This window comes from Plectropomus leopardus, chromosome 13 (assembly GCF_008729295.1).
Source record: "Plectropomus leopardus isolate mb chromosome 13, YSFRI_Pleo_2.0, whole genome shotgun sequence".
Classification (NCBI taxonomy): Eukaryota; Metazoa; Chordata; class Actinopteri; order Perciformes; family Serranidae; genus Plectropomus; species Plectropomus leopardus.
In genome coordinates, this window is record NC_056475.1 from 22243729 (window position 1) to 22267179 (window position 23451).

At 37.6% G+C, this 23451-nt stretch overlaps 1 protein-coding gene across 1 annotated transcript in view; it reads left to right on the forward strand.

Moving 5' to 3' along the window:
* LOC121952273 (ryanodine receptor 1-like) overlaps nt 1-21640 on the forward strand; it is a 49041-nt gene extending 27401 nt beyond the window's left edge. The window contains exons 73-107 of the mRNA XM_042498844.1: nt 1165-1335; nt 1490-1549; nt 1672-1806; nt 2111-2223; nt 2333-2429; nt 2508-2617; nt 2730-2781; nt 2878-2970; nt 6117-6216; nt 6312-6391; nt 6484-6560; nt 6667-6740; nt 7957-7974; nt 9859-9939; nt 10061-10149; nt 10505-10633; nt 10708-10812; nt 12385-12390; nt 14143-14224; nt 14322-15634; nt 16268-16350; nt 16697-16856; nt 16970-17056; nt 17171-17440; nt 17622-17752; nt 17899-17941; nt 18021-18154; nt 18252-18312; nt 18426-18572; nt 18649-18783; nt 18880-19036; nt 19540-19604; nt 19686-19786; nt 19859-19910; nt 20082-21640. Of these exons, the coding sequence (XP_042354778.1) occupies nt 1165-1335; nt 1490-1549; nt 1672-1806; nt 2111-2223; nt 2333-2429; nt 2508-2617; nt 2730-2781; nt 2878-2970; nt 6117-6216; nt 6312-6391; nt 6484-6560; nt 6667-6740; nt 7957-7974; nt 9859-9939; nt 10061-10149; nt 10505-10633; nt 10708-10812; nt 12385-12390; nt 14143-14224; nt 14322-15634; nt 16268-16350; nt 16697-16856; nt 16970-17056; nt 17171-17440; nt 17622-17752; nt 17899-17941; nt 18021-18154; nt 18252-18312; nt 18426-18572; nt 18649-18783; nt 18880-19036; nt 19540-19604; nt 19686-19786; nt 19859-19910; nt 20082-20177 (4707 nt within the window). The 3' untranslated portion in view covers nt 20178-21640. The remainder of the gene's footprint in view (nt 1-1164; nt 1336-1489; nt 1550-1671; nt 1807-2110; nt 2224-2332; nt 2430-2507; nt 2618-2729; nt 2782-2877; nt 2971-6116; nt 6217-6311; nt 6392-6483; nt 6561-6666; nt 6741-7956; nt 7975-9858; nt 9940-10060; nt 10150-10504; nt 10634-10707; nt 10813-12384; nt 12391-14142; nt 14225-14321; nt 15635-16267; nt 16351-16696; nt 16857-16969; nt 17057-17170; nt 17441-17621; nt 17753-17898; nt 17942-18020; nt 18155-18251; nt 18313-18425; nt 18573-18648; nt 18784-18879; nt 19037-19539; nt 19605-19685; nt 19787-19858; nt 19911-20081) is intronic.
* Nucleotides 21641-23451: the final 1811 nt, after the last annotated feature.

Here is a 23451-nt window from a genome sequence, read left to right on the forward strand (position 1 = left end):
CCAAGTTAGATTTACTCTCTCAGTTTGTACAGTAACTTGCACCCTACATTTTTCTGAGGTGGCTGTTACAGTGTGATCATGTTATCTACAATCTCATTGTTCAAATAGAAATACCCTGTGACTTATCATAGAGCATGCATTTAATAGACATCCATCCATATTACAAAATACATTTATATATTATATGACATACATTTGCACATCTTGGAGGACTCCAGAAAGAGCAGATAACAGAAGGACTGAACTCAGCACACAGAAACTAAACAGGAGTTCAGGAGGCGAGCACAGGGACATGTCCCATAGACAGTTTGTTTTACTGTAGGTGTGTGATTCTTACAGCCTGCTACTAACAGGTCTAACTATTAATTTCACAAGTTTTGTTCAGTAACTTCATCTAATATGTAATCTTTCACAGAGGGCTGTGTCGTAATTAGGGAAAAGCACATGATTTTGTTTTAGCTGTTTATCCTGTTGGAATGCTGAATGGGTTGTCACTTGAATGAAAGCTGTTTTCTGTTGCATGTTTTGTAAATGCAATTTCACTGATTTACTTTCTTATAAGACCCATTCCTTTCAGCTTCCCTTTCCCCAAGCCAGCTGTATCCCCACTTTGCCCACGCATTTTCACTATACCCTCTACTTACCAGTCTGAGCTCAGAGAAACAATCATTTCTACAGTTGGGGGAATAACAGGAGATAGACATTCAAATTTAGGCACTTTTTCTTCACACACTGATGACAGTAACATCCCCAGTGAATGTAACTGGGTGTTTCTACTTGGGGAGAACGACTGTTTTCATATTTGCAGAATGAACAGTTTGCAGCACTGTATAAGTGCTGAGTCATCAATAAAAGGTAGGCCAATGTTTAGTCATTAGTATTGAAACAATCACCTCTGTTTGTCATAAGTTTTAATTAATTTTTTGTTTACATTGTGTGATGTACAGTAGCAGAATCAGTTGCATTTTTGCTCTCATGGTGTTGCAGTCATTCCTAGCATTATGGGGAAAAAACTGTTCAGGGCTTGTATCCATGAAAGTGGCAGTCTGGCATTGAAACAGGGTTGTACTGTCTTTCATACAAAGCAGTGGTAACTGTCCAGTCATACCTCTGGCATTTTATGAGATACTGTGAATGCTTTTTGGTTGTTGTCCCTTTTCTCAGGGTGGAGGCTCAGATACTGAACGTACCAAGAAGAAAAGACGTGGAGATCGTTACTCTGTGCAGACTTCACTTATTGTGGCTGCCTTGAAAAAGATGCTCCCCATAGGCCTCAACATGTGCTCTCCCGCCGATCAGGAGCTCATCAACTTGGCCAAGATCAGATATTCTTTGGTAGTTTTTTTCTGACTTTAAATTAACTTGGTATATAGCCATTGTCTAACTTGTATCATATTAAATACTATAATATAATGACGTTATCGTCACAGTTTTACACCCCAAGCCATACTTAGGGGGACAATGGTTACTAAAACCTTTTACTTTACAGAGAGACACTGATGAAGAAGTAAGAGAGTTTCTGCAGAACAACCTTCATCTTCAGGGCAAGGTATAATCCTGTGACTATTAGTGCTGTAGTTTTGTATTTACTTCCAATGAATGGGATCTGTGTTAAAAAATATTCAGTCACAAAACATATAAGGAAGCTCTGTGTCTCTGTGTTGTGTAAAGGTGGACAACCCGTCCATGCGCTGGCAGATGGCCTTGTACAAAGAGATGGCAGGGAAGGCTGAAGATGCTGACGCTCCAGTGAAAGTTGTCAAGAGAGTGCAGGAGGTTTCTGCTGTCCTCTACCACCTTGAAGTGGTGAGCTGCCACTCTCAGCCATATCTGTACTAACTACAGACCCATACTGTCTCTCTAGCGTGGAGTCTGAGAAAGGACCTCTAACAGAGGTGGAAATAACTTTGAAGAAAAAGAAGAAAAGATTGTACCTGACTGATCAAGCCCTCTGAGGCAAATGCTGAGCATATTAGATAAATGTGGAGCATATATCGGAATTCTGACGAAAAACAAACAAACATGACTTTGGGCTTTTCCTGCTGTACTTAAAAAGTTAGCATAGAAAATATTTTAGCCACTTTGCTAAATTCTACCTTTTTTCGCACAGACGGAACACCCGTTTAAATCCAAGAAGATGGTTTGGCACAAACTGTTGTCCAAGCAGAGACGCAGGGCTGTGGTCGCTTGCTTTAGGATGACACCACTATACAACATTCCAAGGTGAGGAAGCTTCACTGTTACAAGTGACATGTAAATGCTGTTCACAGTATAACTAAGGCAGCTGTATTAAAGTGTGAATACAAGTTTTGTTTTGTTGTTTGCATTGCAGGCACAGAGCTTCAAATATGTTCCTTGAGGGATACAAACGCAATTGGCTTCACTCTGAGGGTTACTCATTTGAAGACAGGATGATAGATGACTTATCTGTGAGTATCATATCTGTTTCAGCTTAAATTTTTTTTTTCTGTGCCATTGCTCACCCTTCATCTCCTTGTACATCCCAGAAAGCAATGGAGCAAGAGGAAGGAGATGAAGAGGAGGAAAGAGAAACAAAGCCAGATCCCCTCCACCAGCTTATTCTGCATTTCAGTCGTACTGCTCTAACAGAAAAGAGGTTCGAGAGGTCCTCCCTGATACAACAACAATGAAATGCAGGAATGTGACATAAACGCAGGGTGGCATGTTGCTCCTTTTTTACCAGTTGTCTTCTATTGTGTCCATTTCAGTAAACTCGATACAGATCATCTTTATATGGCATATGCAGATATTATGGCAAAGGTGAGTCACTGCAACGGGTTGTGACTATGCATTGAAGTTGTGCACAATGTACTGTGAAATGCTCATATTTCTTTCATTTCCTCTCCACTTATCTAGAGTTGCCATATTGGTGAGGAAGAAGAAGGGGGAGATGAAGTGGTGGAAAAGGCTGAGGATGAGATGTCCTTTGAGGTGCGACAGTCAGAACTGGTAATGGGCGGCCAGGGGCTGGGGACCAGGAACACAGTGGAGCGGTAGCTCTCAACGCATTGAGTGACGTCATCATCAGAGCATTACTTCACAAGCGCATCTTTCTATTGTCTATGTTTTGTCTCATTATCTCTGTCTGTTCTGTCTGTCCTCTGTCTCTTCTGTCAGTACGTTCTGCTCCATTCATTGTGAGTTGCTTGATTTAGAAACTCAAAGGCTCCAATCCAGATGTTTATCTACTTGATCAGTCAATACAGTATATAGTATGTATATTGATCTGTTCAAAGCCCTTTACAGGGACAAAATGTTATTGTACTCCAATCTTTAAATGTAGCATTTACTGTTTCTGAAAACCTTTTAGTCCTGTTTTCATTTTTGTGTGCCTCAAATCTGGATTGGGTCTAGTCAGATTAAATTAATGCAATTCATCAACAATATTAAACATCAACAATATTAATAACGATAATCAAAATAATAATCATCATACTAATAATGACTCCCTAAAATCAGTTACCAACTCAGCTTAATGGACAGTGTAAACCACATTGAAGTTATGAAAATCAAAAAATTTGTTTTAAAAAAAGTAGCGCAAAGGGTTTCCTGTTACACCACATAGCCCACCACTCTGTCCATTCCTGTCGTTTTACTCTTTGCAGGTCGTAGAATCAGAGCAGACTGGCAGGGCTTTTTATACTTGATGGTTAACTTTGAAAGGAAACACCAGCTGCCACTGTGCCGGCTTACTACATTCCTTGTGACAAGTTTATGAGTCTCAGACACTTCACTCATTGATAAATCCATTTCAGACTTTACTGTTTAAAGCAACTGAAGCTGAACTTTTGAAAAATGATTTTGTTTTTTTTGGCTATAGACAGTTTGTGCTTTGTCAACAAGTATTGTGGCTTTAAAATACTAAAAAATATTTATCAGTTCAAAATTGCCTTCAGAACCTGTGAGGGCTTATATTAAACTGGGGAGTTGGACATGCTGAAAAACTGTACAAAAAGGCCAGAGATGATGAAGGCCATTCAAATTAAAATCTCTTCTGAAAGTGATTGTGAATGTGATTTAACACCAACTCATTGACTAGTGATGTCATTCCTCCCAGTTTATATGGCTGTCCCATTTGTCTTTCTCTTCTGTCTCTTTTCCCATTGCTCCATGTAATCCCACTTACCTTCATAACCAGTCTTCACTAACTGAATGCTACTGATCAATGTTCCCTTCCCCCACTCACATAGCATACTGACAGACTACAGTGAAAGCCAGTATAGAACATCTAGTGGTAAAAGCTATATTTTCATACACATAGTTTTAAAAGCCATATACAACATACAGTGCATAGTTCATACTCAGTTTTCATTAGACAGCCAGGGACTGCGGTTTGAGGTCCAACTGCACGGCACATAGTGGGTAGAGCATGGCCAGGCATACGTGGGTGGGTGGGAGGGGGGGTGGATGTGGGAAGGGAGGGAGGAAGGGGAGGGGGGTGTTTCAGGGTCAAAATGTGGGATGCTACAAGTTGATATGTGATGTGACTGAACAGAGGAATGTCAATGTGTCCTCTGACTTCAGAGATATTTATGTCATTGCCATTTCCTTTCTAAAAATGGCATTTCATTCACAGTTGGCTCAATACCAGAAATAAAGAATTGTGCATTAGCACAAGTAGAGATAAAAGACCATTTAGTACCAGAGCAATGGTTGTTTGTACTTTAAATTTGCATATTTGAAATCATTCCTTTAAGCTAAAGTGCACTACTATGAAATGCCAAAGAAATATCTCCGATACAGAGGGATTACAGCTCTTGTACAAAGTGTCTCATTTGCAGATGTTGCAAGTGACACACTTTGGTAAATGGCTAAAATGCAAAGCCAAATGGGGCTGTTTCCTGTAGTCTAACGCTTGCTCCAACCAGCAAACGTGAAGAAGTAGAGTAACAACTCCATGACTAATAAAGTGCGGTGACAGAATGTGTGCAAGGGTCAGACAGGTTCTTTAAATGGACAGTAACAACCCATAACACAAAAAACACAGTATTGCTGCACAAAGAAAAGACAATCATCAACAACTGTCGGAATATTTTGATATAAAACAAAATTTTAAAAGTTAAGTTATAGAATTTACCAACTGATAGATGCTTTCTGTTTAAGATAATTTCATGTATAAATGTGTAATAATACATTTACGGACCATTTGAAATTAAAAAAAATGGTAAGTTGATTAAACTGTGATAAAGTGAAAAGTAAGGGACTTGGAATGAAAGGAGAGTGAATGTGAATTAAAATGTTTAAATTGATATTTAGAATATAAATGGATAGAATGGACAACTCTTTTACATTTTAACACCTGGAGCCCGTTGCACCAGCTTTTTGTTCAACTTAGCCTAGTTTTTACTGAAGTGTTTATTATGTGGAGTATCACTACTTTTTCTGAAAAAAATTAACAAAACAAACTCTACTTTCAATGCTTGTGCTACCACCGGACATGAAAGATAAGACTTGCAACAAAAGATTTATCACCATATTCAACCTGAAACTTGATAAATGCTGTTTAAGAACAATATAAATCTTCGATATTTAAGACAACATGCCTCAGTATAAAACAATGTGTCAATAATATTTAACTGACTTTTGACAAAATAAGTCAACAACATCAGTTGGACTGGCATAATCTGATATTTCCCTCTCATTCTAAACTGTATAAAAACAACTAACCCTATAACACATTCTTCATGTATGCAGACATAAAAGACTTTTACCTAAATTATTATTATTATTATTATTATTATTATTATTATTAAAGACTTGTCGTTTGTGCCCCTAAGTCTTCCTATTCACATAGTTAAATGCTCTTGATTAGTGCCATAGTTTATATTATTAAGTCTTCACTTGCTAAATATTATTATTATATAGTTATGAAAAACTTAAGTTTTGAAGCTAGTAGTTGTTAATAACTTAGGGAGAACTTCACATTTAAAATGGATCAATGAAAAGCTGATACAACTCACCTCTGGTGCATTTAAGACTGCCACTGATTATTTCATCAAATATCTCACCTGAAAGAGGCCACTCTATCTATTTAAATTCTCTGTGTGAAATACAAAAGCAGCACCAAATGCTGATAATGTTTTGGTCCACCACAGGAAAAAGAAATGGAGAAACAACGACTCCTGTACCAGCAGTCCCGACTTCATAATCGTGGTGCTGCAGAGATGGTCCTACAAATGATCAGTGCCTGCAAAGGTAGTCTCGCTCCCAGTCTTCAGTCAACACTATTTGCCTGCACTCTGATTCATCTTACCCATGCCAAGTGTACGACTTTGTCTTTTGTCATATAGGTGAGACTGGCCCAATGGTAACTACAACCCTCAAGCTGGGTATCTCCATCCTTAATGGTGGAAACAGTGAGGTTCAGCGGGTATGTGTTCTAAAAACATTTTTGCCATTTTGAATTTAAAATGAGCCTTAAATAAGCACTATTTATGGATTACCTCCTCTTTTTTTTGTCAGAAAATGCTGGAGTACTTGAAGGATAAAAAGGATGTAGGCTTCTTTCTGAGCGTCCAGGCTTTGATGCAGACATGCTGGTTAGTTTTCAGTCCATGAATGCAATTTTCAACTCCTTAATAGTAATGTGTATTAATCTATAGAGTAAAGAGTGCGCATCTAAAAATGGGTTTATGATCTCCGCAGTGTCCTGGATCTCAATGCCTTTGAGAGGCAGAACAAGGCTGAGGGGCTGGGCATGGTGTCGGAGGAGGGCACTAGTAAGTCTCCAAACTCCACATACCTAATAGGGCCTAAGATACAGCTGTCACAGCTATTGTTTACAATCATTGTGTGAAAGAATATCTGCATTGTTTGAAAGTGCAGATTATATTGTTTAATACAGTATCATCCATCCACCCATCTCGTTACACAGTAAATTACACAGTCACCATGATACAAATGACGATGGCACACATTTTGTTTGAATGAAGAATCAAATGTGTATACTGTAGACCTAAACAACAAACTAAATAAGATTCAAAATGTCTACAGAAGTAAGAGAATTTAACAGGTCAAAAATAAGTGATTATGAAACAATACCATTATTTATTGTATACCACAACTTTCAACCTAGCAGCAAGGCAGAGGGCCTGTTAACAACGTTTGCTCAGTACACAGACTACATTTATCATGTATACAGATGATCTAAAACTGTTACAGAGATGTTTTATTTATTTATAATTTCTTATCACTTTCCAGCACATTGTTGTGACCTAAGATTGGCAACTTGGCAAAAATAAACTTAACTAATATTGAAAATCATGATTATGGCTGAAAATAGGTTTCACATGTGCAAAAGGGGATTTCATATTTTAGAGCAACATTATTTACATTATAAAGTTATATTTATGGAGCCGACAGCTCTGCTCTGTCCAGTATCAGATTTTACAGTATAAAAAGTCAGAATGATGAACAGGAAATCCCAAAGCAAGAAATATCTGGTTATGTGATGTTTTGTTAGTTGTGTAATTAATTTATTTGCCTAATCACTATTAACATAGAAAGGAAATGAATCCATGAAGACAAGACATGAATTAATGAATAGACACCTGCGTATCTATTCATTTTCCACTATTTTTCCATCTGCGACATTTACTGTCCAAATTTAATTTAATGATTAGTTTCCTAACATAAACATTAACACTTGGATAACTGTTAAAAAATAGATTGGATTTTCAATATAACTTTTTAGTTTTAAGTTTAGTTGTTTTTTTAGTATGTCTATTAGTTTGTCTGTTGATTGGGCTTCACCTACCAACTTTTTGTCATCTAATTCTGGAGGTTCATTTGAATTTCTTCCTGAATGAATTTGCCATGGAACGTTGTTAATCTCCCCCTCCTCATCTCTTAGTACTGTTGTCAACACACTGATCCTCTCTCCCTTCCCCACGATCACTGCCACCTCTCCCTTGTCCCTCCTTTCATGGTCCTCAGAGTTGAACCTAGATCGGGGTAAATCATGTTCCTGTCCATCTGCCGCTCTGTCCTCTTATCCATCTCTCTCTCTCCTCTGTCGATCTCGCTCCATCACTTCATTTTCTAACGCTGAAACTCCATCAAGAGAGGATTGGATGCCTCTTTCCATCTTTCATGTTCATAGTTCGCGCCTCTCCTCACATTTCTTGTTCATTTCAAAAGGCAACGAATGGAATCTGGTTTTCCATGGTCATGAAATTCGACTAAAACTGTGGCTGAAACTTTCATGAAAAATATGTCATAAATAGCGATGAAGCTCCTCATTTCACACCTTAGATATCTTTTTCCACATTTTTCAGTTACGTCATCTGTAGAGAGGCTGTTCTTATCTCGAACCATAGACAGTGTAGCAACTCTAGTCAATCTTAATAACAAAGGAGTATCAACTTTGACAAGACTTGGCACAGTCAAACTATCAGAATATTACTTTTAACACAATTTAAACAAAAAATGAAAAAGAATGTTCCAGTGGATTTGAGTATACCAGGTCTTTAATTTGAAGGCAATTCTGTTGGAAATCATTTACTTAAGTCTCCTCAAACCTCTGATGAACTACTGTGTCATGGACTGGATTCCCTTCAACATTTTGATGAACAATGCCCCAACCTCTCTGACATTTAACTCTGCCGCAATAGAGCAAAGTTGGTGTGTGCTGCATGTGTCTGTGTATGTGTATGTCTATGTGTCTGTGTGTGTTTATATGTCTGTGTACCTGTGTGTCTGTGTGCTATTCGTTACGGCCAGCGGTGGACTAGAATTTTAAACAGCCAGGTACATACAGCGTATACAGTCAAGGTGTAACAATAAATCAGTCTGGATTTATATATGGATTCAATGATCAACAATTCAAATTATTAATATGTTGGAACATGTCATCATCTAAAAGATGCACCTTTATTTTGAAGTGCCCATGACATATCTGTGTCACCATTTACATCCAAGCACAACTCTTTCCTAAACATTTAAACAGTGCAAGCAGCCAAATGCATAGCAGACAATTACAAGTAGACAAAAAAAAGACATGAGGACATTACTGATATTTTCTCGTATCAATCCCCCTTGAAGTGAAACGAACGAAACATATCGTGGTAAACATTATAATACCTGCAAATATCCTATCATTGTCCAAAGAATCCATATATCATTTTGGAATGAAACTTGTGATTTATACTCCTAGTGTACTGCACTTTTTCAAAAAATGGTGCAGTTGTTTTATACATGGGATGATAAAACATCCTGATTTCCCCATATCTTCTCAATTTTTACATTCTTTTTGTATAATAAGACATTTAAAGAAATGTGCAGGTTAATTAATGAGTAAAACAGTAAAACTCCAGATGCACCAGTTCACCCTTGAAGGCTGAAATGTTTTAACTGTAATTTTGTCTTTCTATGTGTACAACAATGCATCCTTGGTATATGTTCTTTTTTTATACATGTTGTTAATGTGTCTACGTCTGATATGTTTCTGTGTTAAGTTTTCACTGCAACTTGTTTTTACATTAACTGTATGCATGTGATGCCTCCTGTACATATGTTTTGACATATGATTGTTTGTCAAATCATTGTTAGGTATTCATATTTGTTCTATTAATATTATTTATGTAATTTAGTGTGACTCATTCTTTGATTCATTGTTTAAGAAAAATAAGCAAAAGTTGGTCAGAGGTGCTTATTGCAGTGTCTTTTATTAAAAAAAGGTGACGGTAAGTTTAGAAATGTATTCTTTTCATTATGCCTGCACTTACTCAGGCAAACTGTTTCAGTAATCAGCAGCAATGCTTTTTACCATTGAATGTAGTCTGATCTTAGCCTGATTTTAGGATGTTATTTAACACGTTTGTTCATTTCATTTTTTAGATGAGAAAGTGATGGCAGATGATGAGTTCACATGTGACCTCTTCCGTTTCTTGCAGCTGCTTTGTGAGGGTCACAATAACGGTGAGAATGATTTATGTTCCAAATGAGAGTAAAATTCATGTCACACCAAGGTATATCTTTCACTAAAACAAACAATGTCAAATGTTAATTTTTTAAAAAAATGATCTCTACTTCGCTGCAGATTTTCAGAACTACTTGCGGACACAGACAGGCAGCACAACTACCATCAACATCATCATCTGTACTGTAGATTACCTCCTCCGACTTCAGGTGCAACTTTTATTTTTGCCGAAAATATGGTGCAGTTAATAAAGATTAAATCAAAGTTTGAAAGATTGGGCATTACATTGTCATGAAAATTACATGTGTAACAGAGTATGCTAATGAATGTGTAGCTGCTTAGTTGGAGGTACACCTCCAATTTTGATTTTTTGTAGTTCCTAAAGGATTTTAATTTGGTAGCTAAGATATCCAAGAAAGTCAGATGATCGGGACACTGTAAGTACTTATAGTATTCTAAATTGCTTTAAAAGGGATAGACCTTTTACCCCGATAAAACATTCTTGTTTAAAAGTATTTTTATGGTAAAGAAATACTCTACTTAACTCTCATTTTTCCAATCAAGGAGTCAATCAGTGATTTCTACTGGTATTATTCTGGAAAAGACGTCATCGATGAACCAGGCAAAAAGAATTTCTCAAAAGCCATGACAGTGGCAAAGCAGATTTTCAACAGCCTAACAGAATATATTCAGGTAAAATTTTAGCAAAGCAAGCAATCCCACTCACTTGATCGCTATTATGTGTGTAACACAGTCTTTCTCTTCAGGGCCCATGCACCGGCAACCAGCAGTCCCTGGCCCACAGCAGGCTGTGGGATGCTATTGTCGGATTCCTTCATGTCTTTGCCCACATGATGATGAAGCTTGCACAGGTATGCATCAATGATTCTACTTTCCAAATGAAAAATGCAAACATGTAAAATAATGGAAACACAAGCCTTTCTGCATCTTCGTGTTGGAACTGAGCTCTCTGAGCCGTACTTATATGATCAATAATGGCAGAATAAATCCGTTACATAACTTAAATCTCATGACATATTTTATTTTCAGTGACTGTGACAGAAATCGATGGTAACCATGACAGCATAATGCTCTTGAGAGTCAAGTGTCACCCCAGCTGTGCATTGATGCTCATTTTCTGTTTCATTTTGGCTCTCCTTATTTATCATGAGTCTCAAAAGTGAGGGTCAACATTTATTGTGCATTATGTTAGTGGAAGTTGGCTTAAATAACCCTGTCATTGCCAAGGCTTCAGAAATGTCTTTCGCTGGACATACATATAACAGTATAAACCATACAGCTCCTTACATGTGCATGAACAAACTATGTTGTCACAGGCCTCATAGTAAACATGCTTGTAAACTTTGTTGTTTAATAGGTGGCCAGTATACACTGCATACAATAAGCCTGAATAATACATGTAGACAGCAAAGTCACCTTGGATTTCTTGCCTCGACAGGTATTTTAACCATTTATTTGTACCTCTAAGTATGACCTGGTCTGAAAGTGGTTCTTCACATTCTTATTAAACACAGGACAGTCTGACACGTCACAGCAGGAAAATCATAGGTATAAATAATAAAATAAAGGATGGCTGAATATTCCTCCTCTGCCATTATTAGTTACACCTGTGCTTTTCTGTCTGTGACTAGTCAAAATGTTTGCTGTAAAAAAAAAAAAGCTTTTATATGCATTTAATGTAATACACGTTCTCAACCTTTTCCCCATGTGGTAATGTAAAAATAAGACAAATTAATTCCTTTTTAGAATATAAAATGCACTTAAAGGACATTTAACTATTGAATAAATCAGCCTAGATAAGTGTGGAATCACGTTGATTTCAGACTGTATGGTTCAACTTAATTTCTACAAATAAGAGGTCAAAATACTTTGAAGAAAATCACATGGCTTCTCCACTTTATACAAAGCAGTCATCCTTTGTATCTGGATGACTGAGGCTAATGGCACATCTGTATTATTAGCACGTTTTGCATGCCTAACCTCTTAATTGTACATCTGAGATAAGAGCCGAGCCATGCTTCATTCATAAATTGCCAGCTTAGCATACTCCTAATACATATCATGACTAACACAGAATTACTTTCCCGTGCGCTGTCCTTGACCTGATATTTATAGTTATAGTTTTGATAGTATCAGATGTTTTGTATTGCAGTTGTTGTATTTCGAATACTCTGGTAAATCAGTGAATAGGATATATTTTAGATGTGTAATTCCAAAAAGTAAATTCTTATCATATTAGAGTGTAAAAGATGTTATGTATTTTTTTCGTGTGTAAATCTTTTCTAGCCCAAACATTGTCTTAATGTCAAACGAAAGAAAATATTTGTCATACACAAGAGCATTTGAAAATGTCATGTGCTTAATTGTTTGACAACTGAATAATTTATGTATTATTTAAACTGTCTTCCACATGGTCAATGCAGGGTAAAGTATGTATCCATTTTATTTATCTATTGATGTGATATTGTGTTGACTAGTTTGTTATTTATTTAATGTCTGTTTCCCCCATCAGGTTGTTTTATACCCACCAGCTTTTAAGGAAGAAATAAGAATTCTTCATTTGAAATGTCTCAAACGTAATTTAAAACTTTTATATATCACACAGATCATTAACCACATGTACAACTTTTCAATATATTTTGGAGTGTATGAAACTAGTTCTTTCCTGTTTTTCAATATACTGCTATGTACTCACAGTTCATCGTGATGCTGAATTTGATTTTTGATAGCTTTTGAAGGAGAAAAAAATAGAAGTTCATTTTTTTAAAAAGCAGGTAAAGATCCACCCGTGTTTTACGTTATGTAAATCCAAATGCACACCAAAATACTTTAAAGTTTCAGTACAAATGAAAAATCAAGGCTTCATAGAGAAATACGTATTTAAGAAAATACTCACAAACAGATCCTAAGACAATACTTGGATGCAAGTATGGTCACAGGGCTGCAAAGTACATTATTATCAAGTCATCTTATTCTAAACATTTGAGTAAAATCTTGAGTCACATCTGCTTATCCATACTCTACCACACAAGAATAACGGGCTGATTTTTATTTCCAGATACAGCAGTTTTCTTCTTGCTGCAAAACATTTTGTTAAGCAATAAAGTATTACACACAGCATGGGAGCTTTAAAATCAGCTGTACTGTAATTAACAGCCACTGTGTTTTGCTGAATCAATTAGCTGATGACAAAGAAGCAGGTGACTGCAAAACTTCCTGAGAAGGGGACTGACTTTTAACCTCCACTGTTGGAGTGTACACTTTAATATGAGATTATTTGGTGTTGGAATATACATTTTAATGTGACCTCCACTTTGTGTGCACACATTTAACAGGTGTTACAGTTCTGTTGCCATTTTCATTCTCTAATAATTAACCCGAAGGAGTATGCTTGTTATTTGTGATGTGTTGCTCTGTGGCTTCTGGTGGCTTTGGTTATAACATTATTTAGGCATTAACACAACATTTGTATATATTTGTGTAGTATCTATACTGCATACAGTATATACTGTATATTTAAAAATGTGTTTCAAAGAATTCAACTGAAATTCTGTTATGGTTCATAGCAATCCATGGACGAGGCTATGAATATTCAAACACCAACCATATGAAGAGAATGAGATCTGGCCAATGGCATTACAGATTATTCTGGTCTTTATTTCTGAGGATTTTATCCCCAAAAATTCTATGTCACAAAAGCTTCAGTTATTATATCTAATGCTTACTGTGATAAATACTCTATTTAATCCTTATTCAGAAAGGAATAGTGACTTTTAACTTGTGTTCTTGGCAAACAAAATATGAAAATAATAATAAGCGATTGATGAAGTTTACATTCTGACATTCAAGTTTTCCAAAACCTATTTTATAAATTCTCTCTCAGCATGAGGGTTTGGTTATTTAACTCATTTTTTGCAGCACCCTCTTCGTTGTGAATGTGAGTGAATCCAATACACACTATCTTGAATGTACAACTTATATCATAACAAGTATTTGGGTAACTATATGTTAAAATAATACTGTGTGATAACTTGTTGACACTTTGTTGACACACTGTTGACTTGTGTTTTCCACTTCACCAATGACTATTGCATCGCTATAATTCCCTAATGTTTTGAAATTACTTTAAATATGTTGTCATCATTACTGTAAGATCGTGTGCATCTTTTTTATAACCACAGGACTCCAGCCAGATTGGTCTACTGAAGGAGCTTCTTGACCTACAGAAAGACATGGTTGTTATGTTGCTCTCACTATTGGAGGGTAAAAGAGTTTCATCTGTATAGTTTTAAGCAGTTTTCATTTCTTGGTGTTTTGCCCTTTTCAAATCTCTGTTTGAATTTTACTCCTCATTATTTAGGAAACGTGGTAAACGGTACTATTGCCCGCCAGATGGTGGACATGTTGGTGGAGTCCTCCAGCAACGTGGAGATGATCCTCAAGTTCTTTGACATGTTCCTCAAACTGAAAGACATCGTGGCTTCAGACGCTTTCCGCGATTATGTCACAGACCCTCGAGGGCTGATCTCCAAGAAGGACTTCCAGAAGGCCATGGACAGTCAGAAACAGTACTCCCCTTCTGAGATCCAGTTTCTTCTGTCCTGCTCAGAAGCAGATGAGAATGACATGATTCACTTTGAGGAGTTCGCCAATCGCTTTCAGGAACCTGCCAAGGACATCGGATTTAACATCGCAGTGCTGCTCACCAACCTGTCCGAGCACGTGCCCCATGACGTCAGGCTACAGAACTTCCTAGAGCAAGCAGAGAGTGTGCTGAACTACTTCCGCCCCTTCTTGGGCCGTATTGAAATAATGGGCGCCAGCAGAAAGATTGAACGCATCTACTTTGAAATCAGTGAAGTTAACCGCAGGCAGTGGGAGATGCCCCAGGTCAGAGAGTCCAAACGACAGTTTATCTTTGATGTTGTCAATGAGGGCGGTGAATCAGAGAAGATGGAAATGTTCGTCAACTTCTGCGAGGACACCATCTTTGAGATGAATATAGCCTCACAGATTTCAGAGCAGGAGGAAGAGGGAAAGGGGGAAGAAGATGACGAAGCAGATGAAGGTGGAGGTGAAGGAGGGCTAGCAGCGGGAACAGGTGATGAGGAAAATAACGGAGAGGAAGTTCAGCCTGAATCAAGCTCTGCCTTTGCAGATTTCATTAACAGCATGCTAAGCTTCTTCAGCATTTTCACCTTCCGTAACCTTCGTAGGCAATATCGCAGAGTGAGAAAGATGACCTTGAAAGAGATCGTGGTGGCTTTGTCCACCTTTTTCTGGACCATCCTAATGAGTATACTACACTTAATTTACAATGTGTGCAAAGGCTTCTTTATGATCATCTGGCAAACACTGTTTGGAGGTGGCTTGGTGGAGGGAGCAAAGAATATCACCGTGACTGAGATTCTAGCAAGCATGCCAGATCCCACACAGGATGATGTGCATGGAGATGGACCAGGAGAGCCGAGGACTGGGGAAGAGCAAGACACTGGAGGTGTAACGGACACTGGGGAGACTGGGAGTGGAGAGGAGGAAGAGGAGGATACCCAGGAAAAAGAGGGTGGGAGGATACCAGGTATTGATGCTCCAGGTGGACTTGGTGACATGGGTGTGGAGTCACCTGTTGAACCTCCAACTCCTGAAGGAACTCCCATAACAAAGAGAAAAATGGTGAGTTTTATGCACATTAGAGGAATAAAAATATATCTAAATATTTGCTAATTAATTGGGTAAGTAGCGAAATTTTAAAAGGACTGTTCACCCCAAAATCAAAAATATTTTTTCCCCCTTACCTGTAGTGCTGTTTACCAGTCTAGATCGTTTTGGTTTGAATTGCCGAGTGTTGAAGATGTCTGCCTGCTTCCAAAGAAGTACATTTGAAAAACTCTACAGCTATGTCTCCTTCCAGAAATCATGACTATGTTCCTCAAGATAATCCACAGACCTTGTGACAGAAGTTTCATATAGGAACTATTTTCTTTCTACCAAACTATTTTTTGGTCCTTTGAGCACCATACGCCAAGTGCCATCGAGTTCCATTATATTTGAGAGAAGGCAGACATCTCTGCGGCAGATATCTCCAACACTCATCACTCACACCAAAACAATCTGGTTAAATAATATCACTACAGGTAACAGGAAACATATGTACATCTGATTTTGGGGTGACCTGTTGCTTCAAATTTAAGGTACTCTTTTTATTGACAGATATCTGACAGCAAATTCACAGTAAACCTAATATAATTAAATAAGGGACAGCTAAAGCATTGATGGCTAATGTGTATTGTTTTTGTTTTGTTACAGCCAACAGAAGAGGCTGATGCTAGCCAGAAACCTCCTGAACCTGCTCCTACAGAGGAAACTCCTCCAGAACCTGAAAAGGCTGAGTAAGAGTCTTGAGTTTTATTGACTCAAATGAATTTTGAATGTAATGTTTGTGGTCTCATCATTTCCATGCAGCAAATTCTTGTGCTAACTCCCAAAACACTTTAGCATCAACATCACTAACAATATAAAGTGTACAGTACACATGTATTATGTAGTATTGCTATACAGGGTAGAATTGGGCCTCTCTGTCCTGAATGTGGACAAAAGAGACATACATAGGCAAAAAGATGGCAAACTTAAATAGTTGCACATCTGCAAAAATGATGGCCTTAGAGCATCAACAATAGATTTTGATTAGATAAAATCCAGAAACAAAACAATAAGCCTACTGTGTTTGGTTGTTAGTGTTGAGACTGGAGAGAAAGCTGAGAAAGAATCGCAGAGCAAGGAAGAAGAACAACCAGAAGAGCCCAAGAAATCTGCAACAAAAAAAGAAAAGAAGCAGAAAAAGGAAGGAGGTTTTCAGATCTGGACCGAGCTGGAAACCCAGCGAAACAAATTTATGGTGACACGTCTTGCTAGCATTTGTTTCAGATCTGATTTTCTGGCATAATTTTATTGTCACTGTCACTTACCAACTCACTAATCTGCTGAAAAATATTCATCTCTCTTTTGTAGAACTACCTCTCCAGAAACTTCTACAACCTGCGGTTTTTGGCTCTGTTTCTCGCATTTGCCCTGAACTTCATTCTGCTGTTCTACAAGGTAAAAAGATAATACTGTATTTGAATAATACCTAATAATACATTACTTAATTACTGTGAGCTGTCTGAGGTTCCACTGTATCAAGCTGTCTTGTCTTTACATCATTCTGGCTAGGTGTCTGATACCCCACCTGAGGGTGAGGAGATGGAAGGATCTGGACTGTCGGAGGGAAGCGGGCTGTTCGAAGGCTCTGGGTTCTTTGAGGGCTCAGGGGAAGACGCTGAAGGATCTGGAATGAATGAGGGAGATGAGGACGATGAAGACGTCCCGGTTTATTTCTATTTAGAGGAGAGTACTGGCTACATGCAGCCCACATTGTCCTTCCTTGCCATTCTGCACACAGTCATCTCATTCATCTGTATCATTGGCTACAACTGCCTCAAGGTATGACGGACACAGTAAAAAAACTGACTCTTTTGCCTCATAGAAAAACAAATACAGACAGATGTTGAAAAACCAAATCATGAAGTGTTGCATTATGAACTATGTTCTTGCCTTAATCTAAAAGTGGTTTTCAAAAACATGCATACCTTAGTTAAACATGATTTGAAATTGTTCCTGTCAGATTCCACTGGTGATCTTCAAAAGAGAGAAAGAACTTGCAAGAAAGCTGGAGTTTGACGGCCTCTACATCACTGAGCAGCCTGAGGATGATGACATTAAGGGCCAGTGGGACCGACTGGTCCTGAATACACCGTACGTAGATAAAGAAATGATTTGTCCTCTATCAGATGTTTTTATTTGTCTCAAGATTATGTAGGTACACAGCACATATATTTTAAGTACTAACAGGTTTTCTTTCTTAATTTAATCAATAAAAATATCTTTTTTTTCTGCCACAGCTCTTTCCCGAACAACTACTGGGATAAATTTGTCAAACGAAAGGTGAGTTTTGTTTGATTTTAGTGTTTTATAAATGGGCTCTATAGAGCCTGTTAATGTGTAATAATATGTCTGTGTTCAGGTTCTGGATAAGTACGGAGACATTTATGGCAGAGAAAGAATCGCTGAGCTCCTGGGTGTCGATTTAGCCTCCCTGGACGTGAGTCAACAACACGAGAAGAAGCAGGAGGAACCAGACAACTCCGTGTTTGCATGGTAAAGTACATATTAACTAACGAAGATAAGATGTTGTTCTGTAAATATAAAACTTGCAATTTAAAACAGATATTAACCAATATTATATTCCTCATAGGTTGACCTCCATTGACATCAAGTATCAGATCTGGAAATTTGGGGTTGTGTTCACAGACGGTGTACGCAAACCCACATTTACATGCATTTTGCAAAATATACTTCACTATACGCTGTAAGCTATGCAACATTATGTCTGAGAAGTGAAATAACCCTCTTTGTTATCTCTTTATAGACCTTCCTATATCTCTGTTGGTACATGATAATGTCTTTGCTTGGGCATTACAACAACTTCTTCTTCGCCTGCCACTTGCTGGATATTGCCATGGGTGTCAAGACTCTGCGCACTATCCTGTCCTCAGTTACACACAATGGCAAACAGGCAAGTGCAGAAAAAAAAAAAAGTATTCATTTTACTCAAGTTTGGATGTATTAACTGTCCTTCTTGTCTCTGACAGCTCATGATGACAGTGGGCTTATTGGCTGTGGTGGTGTACCTTTACACCGTAGTCGCCTTCAATTTCTTCCGCAAGTTTTACAACAAGAGTGAGGATGAAGATGAACCTGATATGAAATGTGACGACATGATGACTGTAAGTCACTGCTGATGTGAAAAAAGAGCACTTTGAGACATTTGTGTCTATACCGCTTCTAAAATAATGTGTCTATATGGTACTTTTACTCCACAGTGTTACCTGTTCCACATGTACGTGGGTGTACGGGCAGGTGGAGGCATTGGAGATGAGATAGAGGATCCTGCCGGGGACGAATATGAGCTTTATCGAGTGGTCTTTGACATAACTTTCTTCTTCTTCGTTATTGTCATTCTACTGGCCATTATTCAGGGTAAAGGCACTTTTCAAATGTCATGTCCTTTGGTTAACCCTTTGGTTAAGTTTCGTAAACTTACTAGTAAGGGAAAGGGAGCAATGTAGAGCTGTACTGTATGAAGACTTACTTCACACTGTTGATGTAGAAAATGGATTTTTAAGGTTTACTATGCATGAATTGCATAGTTGTTTGTAAAAAAACAACATTTGAAACTTGGACCCTCCTCCTTACACTGTTTGTGTGTACACTGCAAGCTACTGTACTATGGTAATGTTACATTTGTTGGAATAGAAAAGCCTATACTTTAGCAAGATAACTAAGTTAAGCGGCAGCACCTTCCTGTCAAGCAGAAAAAAGGCCTACTCTTCATCCTCATCCACTCCTTCAGTGCTTGCCAGCAAAAGTGAAAGTGAAAGCTGACCCCAGATGCACTCTTATTTTGCACTTGCATGCATGTTTGGCAATTGAAAGATTTTGAAAACACCTCTAATGATCATGTTTCTGTACAAATACTGCAGGTCTGATCATTGACGCCTTTGGAGAGCTCAGAGATCAACAAGAGCAGGTCAAGGAGGACATGGAGGTATGATGATTTTCAGTTGACACTTCAGTTCCTCGTGTGTGCACGACGTGGCTTTAATCCTCATCACTGATTTTTATGCAGACAAAATGCTTCATATGCGGCATTGGAAGTGACTACTTTGATACAACACCACATGGCTTTGAGACCCACACTTTGGATGAACACAACCTGGCCAATTACATGTGAGTGGACCCCCTCTACATTAGAGTGAGTATGTTCCAATGAGGAAATATTAACATGTGAGTCTTTTTCAGGTTCTTCTTAATGTATCTTATCAACAAAGATGAGACGGAGCACACGGGGCAGGTCAGTCTGAATTATTTTATTACACTTTTTTAGTTGATGTTTTGTTTTGTTTTTTTAAATTAGGATTTCTAGTGACTGGTAACACAATCTGCTCTCTTTCCGTTTCTTGCCTAATGCTGTGTCCGGCTTTGACTAATTGTTCCTCTCCGACTCTCTGATTTTCTGTTTTAGGAGTCGTACGTGTGGAAGATGTACCAGGAGCGTTGCTGGGACTTCTACCCTGCTGGAGACTGTTTCAGGAAGCAATATGAAGATCAACTTTCTTAGCTAACAAGTACTTCACACATGCAGGGAAAACTACAACTATTGAAGTGCCTATCTTGGAACCCGTCAACTATTGTTCTGAGCCTCTGGGGGTAAGGGCCAATATTTGAGGCTGACCTGAAAATCCAAGCCAAGACTTCTTCCATATACTTTTATTTCTGTTAATCTCAATGAACAGATATCTGCTGATTAATGCTGATAAATACATTTTAAAAAGCTGATGTAAAGCCAACTCTTCTTCAGAGACAGCAGATGCCGATGGGTTCTGAGATTACACTTAAGCCAATGTGATTCGCCTCTCTACACAAACTGTTTACCTGTCATTCAAATATGTGTGGTCAATACTGCTTTGACTACAGACTACAAACAGAAACCAGAAGACCTCGGACACCAAAATCTGTCCCCGTGACCTACAGATTCTGCATGAGTATGCAGAATCTGTTTAAAGATGTTATTGAAGTGCTACTTGTGTTCATCATTCCTGACAAAACTCACAGCAATCTGAATAATTGTCATGGATTTTAGTTAACAACACAAATATTACAACAAACCTCGGTTAATTTGGTGTTCTTGAGGTGGTTGTAAAGAAAGATAAATGCTTTTCACATCAAGTTTTTTTTTAAAGTGTTATATTTTATTTAATCATATATCAAATTGCATGAAAATGTTGCCTCTTCCACCAATTTTCATTAATTTAATTTTAATTTGTTGTTTGTTCAGGAGATAAAAGGAGATAAAACCACTATCTTTGTGAGAATGTAACAAAGTGCTTAAGAAATAACACAAGCTGAATCAACAACATACATAACAGAATATAGTTTCTAGAAAGTAACCTTAACACTTTGACCTTTCTTTTATTACCTGTAATCAATAGTTTTATTCAAATTCATTATATATTTTCTTTGTGATTATTGTCACTTTCACTTTAGTATATTTATATTTATTTCTCAGTTTAGTTATCATCAGATACTGTAGCTTATGTTTGATTTAAATTATGGTATTTATTGTTTTTCAAGACAACCTTAAGTCTGCAATAATAATAATAATAAATTCTGTATAAGAATAAACTTCATTGTCATGCGACACTAATTTGATCTGGTACTCATCAGCATCCTTTATGTAGAGTCTAAGGTATGTGGATAGTGGTGTCCAATCAGACAATCCTTAAAATGTGTGTCCTGCTCTGCATCAAGTAAGTATTCAATTATTACTACTTAACAATACTTAATTATATTATATGTTCTGATCAAAAGATATTTTTATTTACATAGATTGTATAGTGGCACCTTTGCAAATTGCAGAAGGTTATGTACAGTTGAGTGATATTTACAGCCCTATTAACAACGTTTTTGACAATTTAATTAGTTTTTGCTTCAATTTGAGTGTGTAACTGTAAATGTTTGTGTTAATAGTGAAGGAGTTTTTCTCTTGGTTGCTGCAAGTAGAAAAAACTCTCACCCTCCCAGGGTGAGTGCAATGTTCAGAATTCTTAAAAGCAACTCAATAAACAGTAAATAACTGAATGTCCACACAAAATTTAGAATTTTGTATTCAAATCTTTTAGTGAATCTTCTCAAGCAAGCAGTGAGCAGCTCTGGATCAGAAATGCCTCTCCCTAGCCGATAACATCAGCGAGTCAGCCTGCATTCTGACAACCTGTCTTTCCCTGATCCAGTATTTTATACTATTTACAATGAGGAAATGTGAATGAAGGTAGAATCATCTTCTGGTTGGTTCCCCTCGTCATCTGGCTCCCCATTCAGCATGGCATTTTCTCTGGATTGGTCAACTTCGGGGACAGTCCCTTTTTAGGAGTTGTTTTTTTCCTTTTCTGCATGACCTGTTGAACTCAGTCACAGAGACCAGACACCCACGCTCTTTTTTTTGTCTCATATACACATTAAATATTTCCTCATTTTTGTCTCTGTTTACGGGTGACCTTAACATGACACTTCTAAATGACCTATACAGTAGCTTTTCAATTCCTCCAACGGTAGTTTCAGCATTCTTACTTCAGCATTCTTGCAATTGCGTAACAGTTTTAACCTTGCTTGGACAGAGCCTTAAGGGCTCATGTCACATGAAACTTGTTCCCTATCCTAGCATTATGATCACACTTTAGCTGGAATCATTGTTCAGTTACAGAGATTTAGGTTACATACTTACATACTCCAACAATAGTACTCAGTGCTGTTGTCTGACCAGATAATAGCCACCAAAAGTGAATGATTACAGATGACAAGACTTTATTTGACACAGGAAAGGACTCCATCTCACTGCCATGGAACTGTTGGAAGGTAAATTAGAGGAAACTGTGCATTTTTGGGCCATAATGTCATTCTGGCTACTGTTGGCCCATCATTCACAGTAATGGACTGATTACGTTTACTAATTATAGTCTCAACACTTGTTTTCTGCATTTGGATTTGAATGAGAGGGATTGATCACAAGAGAGGTTGTGAAACTGATTTAAAAGAGCTTTAAATCTGTGTGTGTTAAACTGAACAGATATCAAAAGGATGTATCAAAAGAAGGCAGTTAAATCATGCTGGTAATTCATTTTACACTCTGCACGCACTGCAGCAGTTTGTGTCGTGTCTCACCAAAACCCATTTTCATACCAAGCTCTTGAACTGTGGCCCTGCAGAACATCCAATCCGAGTGAGGATTAAAGCTGAGCATTAAAACTCACATTGAGCCTCATGTGCTATTCACCCACCCTGCTCTCAAACATTTCTCTCTGAGCCAGGGATACGGCAACTGTCAACATGAACGTCTCGGGGATCCACCATGGCGTGCTCAAGATGTATGGTGAGTTTATCCTCTTCACTGAGCAATCATCATTACAGCTGTGGTGACATTTTGTGAGCAAAAATGATAGCCTCTTTTATAACCACGTACAAGACAGTTTTGCGGTTCTCAGTACATTTTCTGCACATTTAATGTGTGTTCACTGTCAAGCTTTTATTAATGCTGATTAGGTATATATTTTATCCTGTAAGAATAAAACATTGGCGGTGTAATGAGGTTGAATAATTGCTCAGTAAAACGATAAATGTATTTTGTCGTTTCAGAGTTTACCCAAAATTAGAGCATTGTGCCAAAGCGACACATAACATGTTATGATATTGTTAACCAAGACTGATTTTGAAGATGATCTCATTTATTTTTTTCCTCTAAGGATCAGAATTCAAAATTATTATTTAAAAAAAAGATATTCATGTAAAAGTAAACATTGAGCATTATCAAACAGTTTGCACTTTATAGCCACACGTAC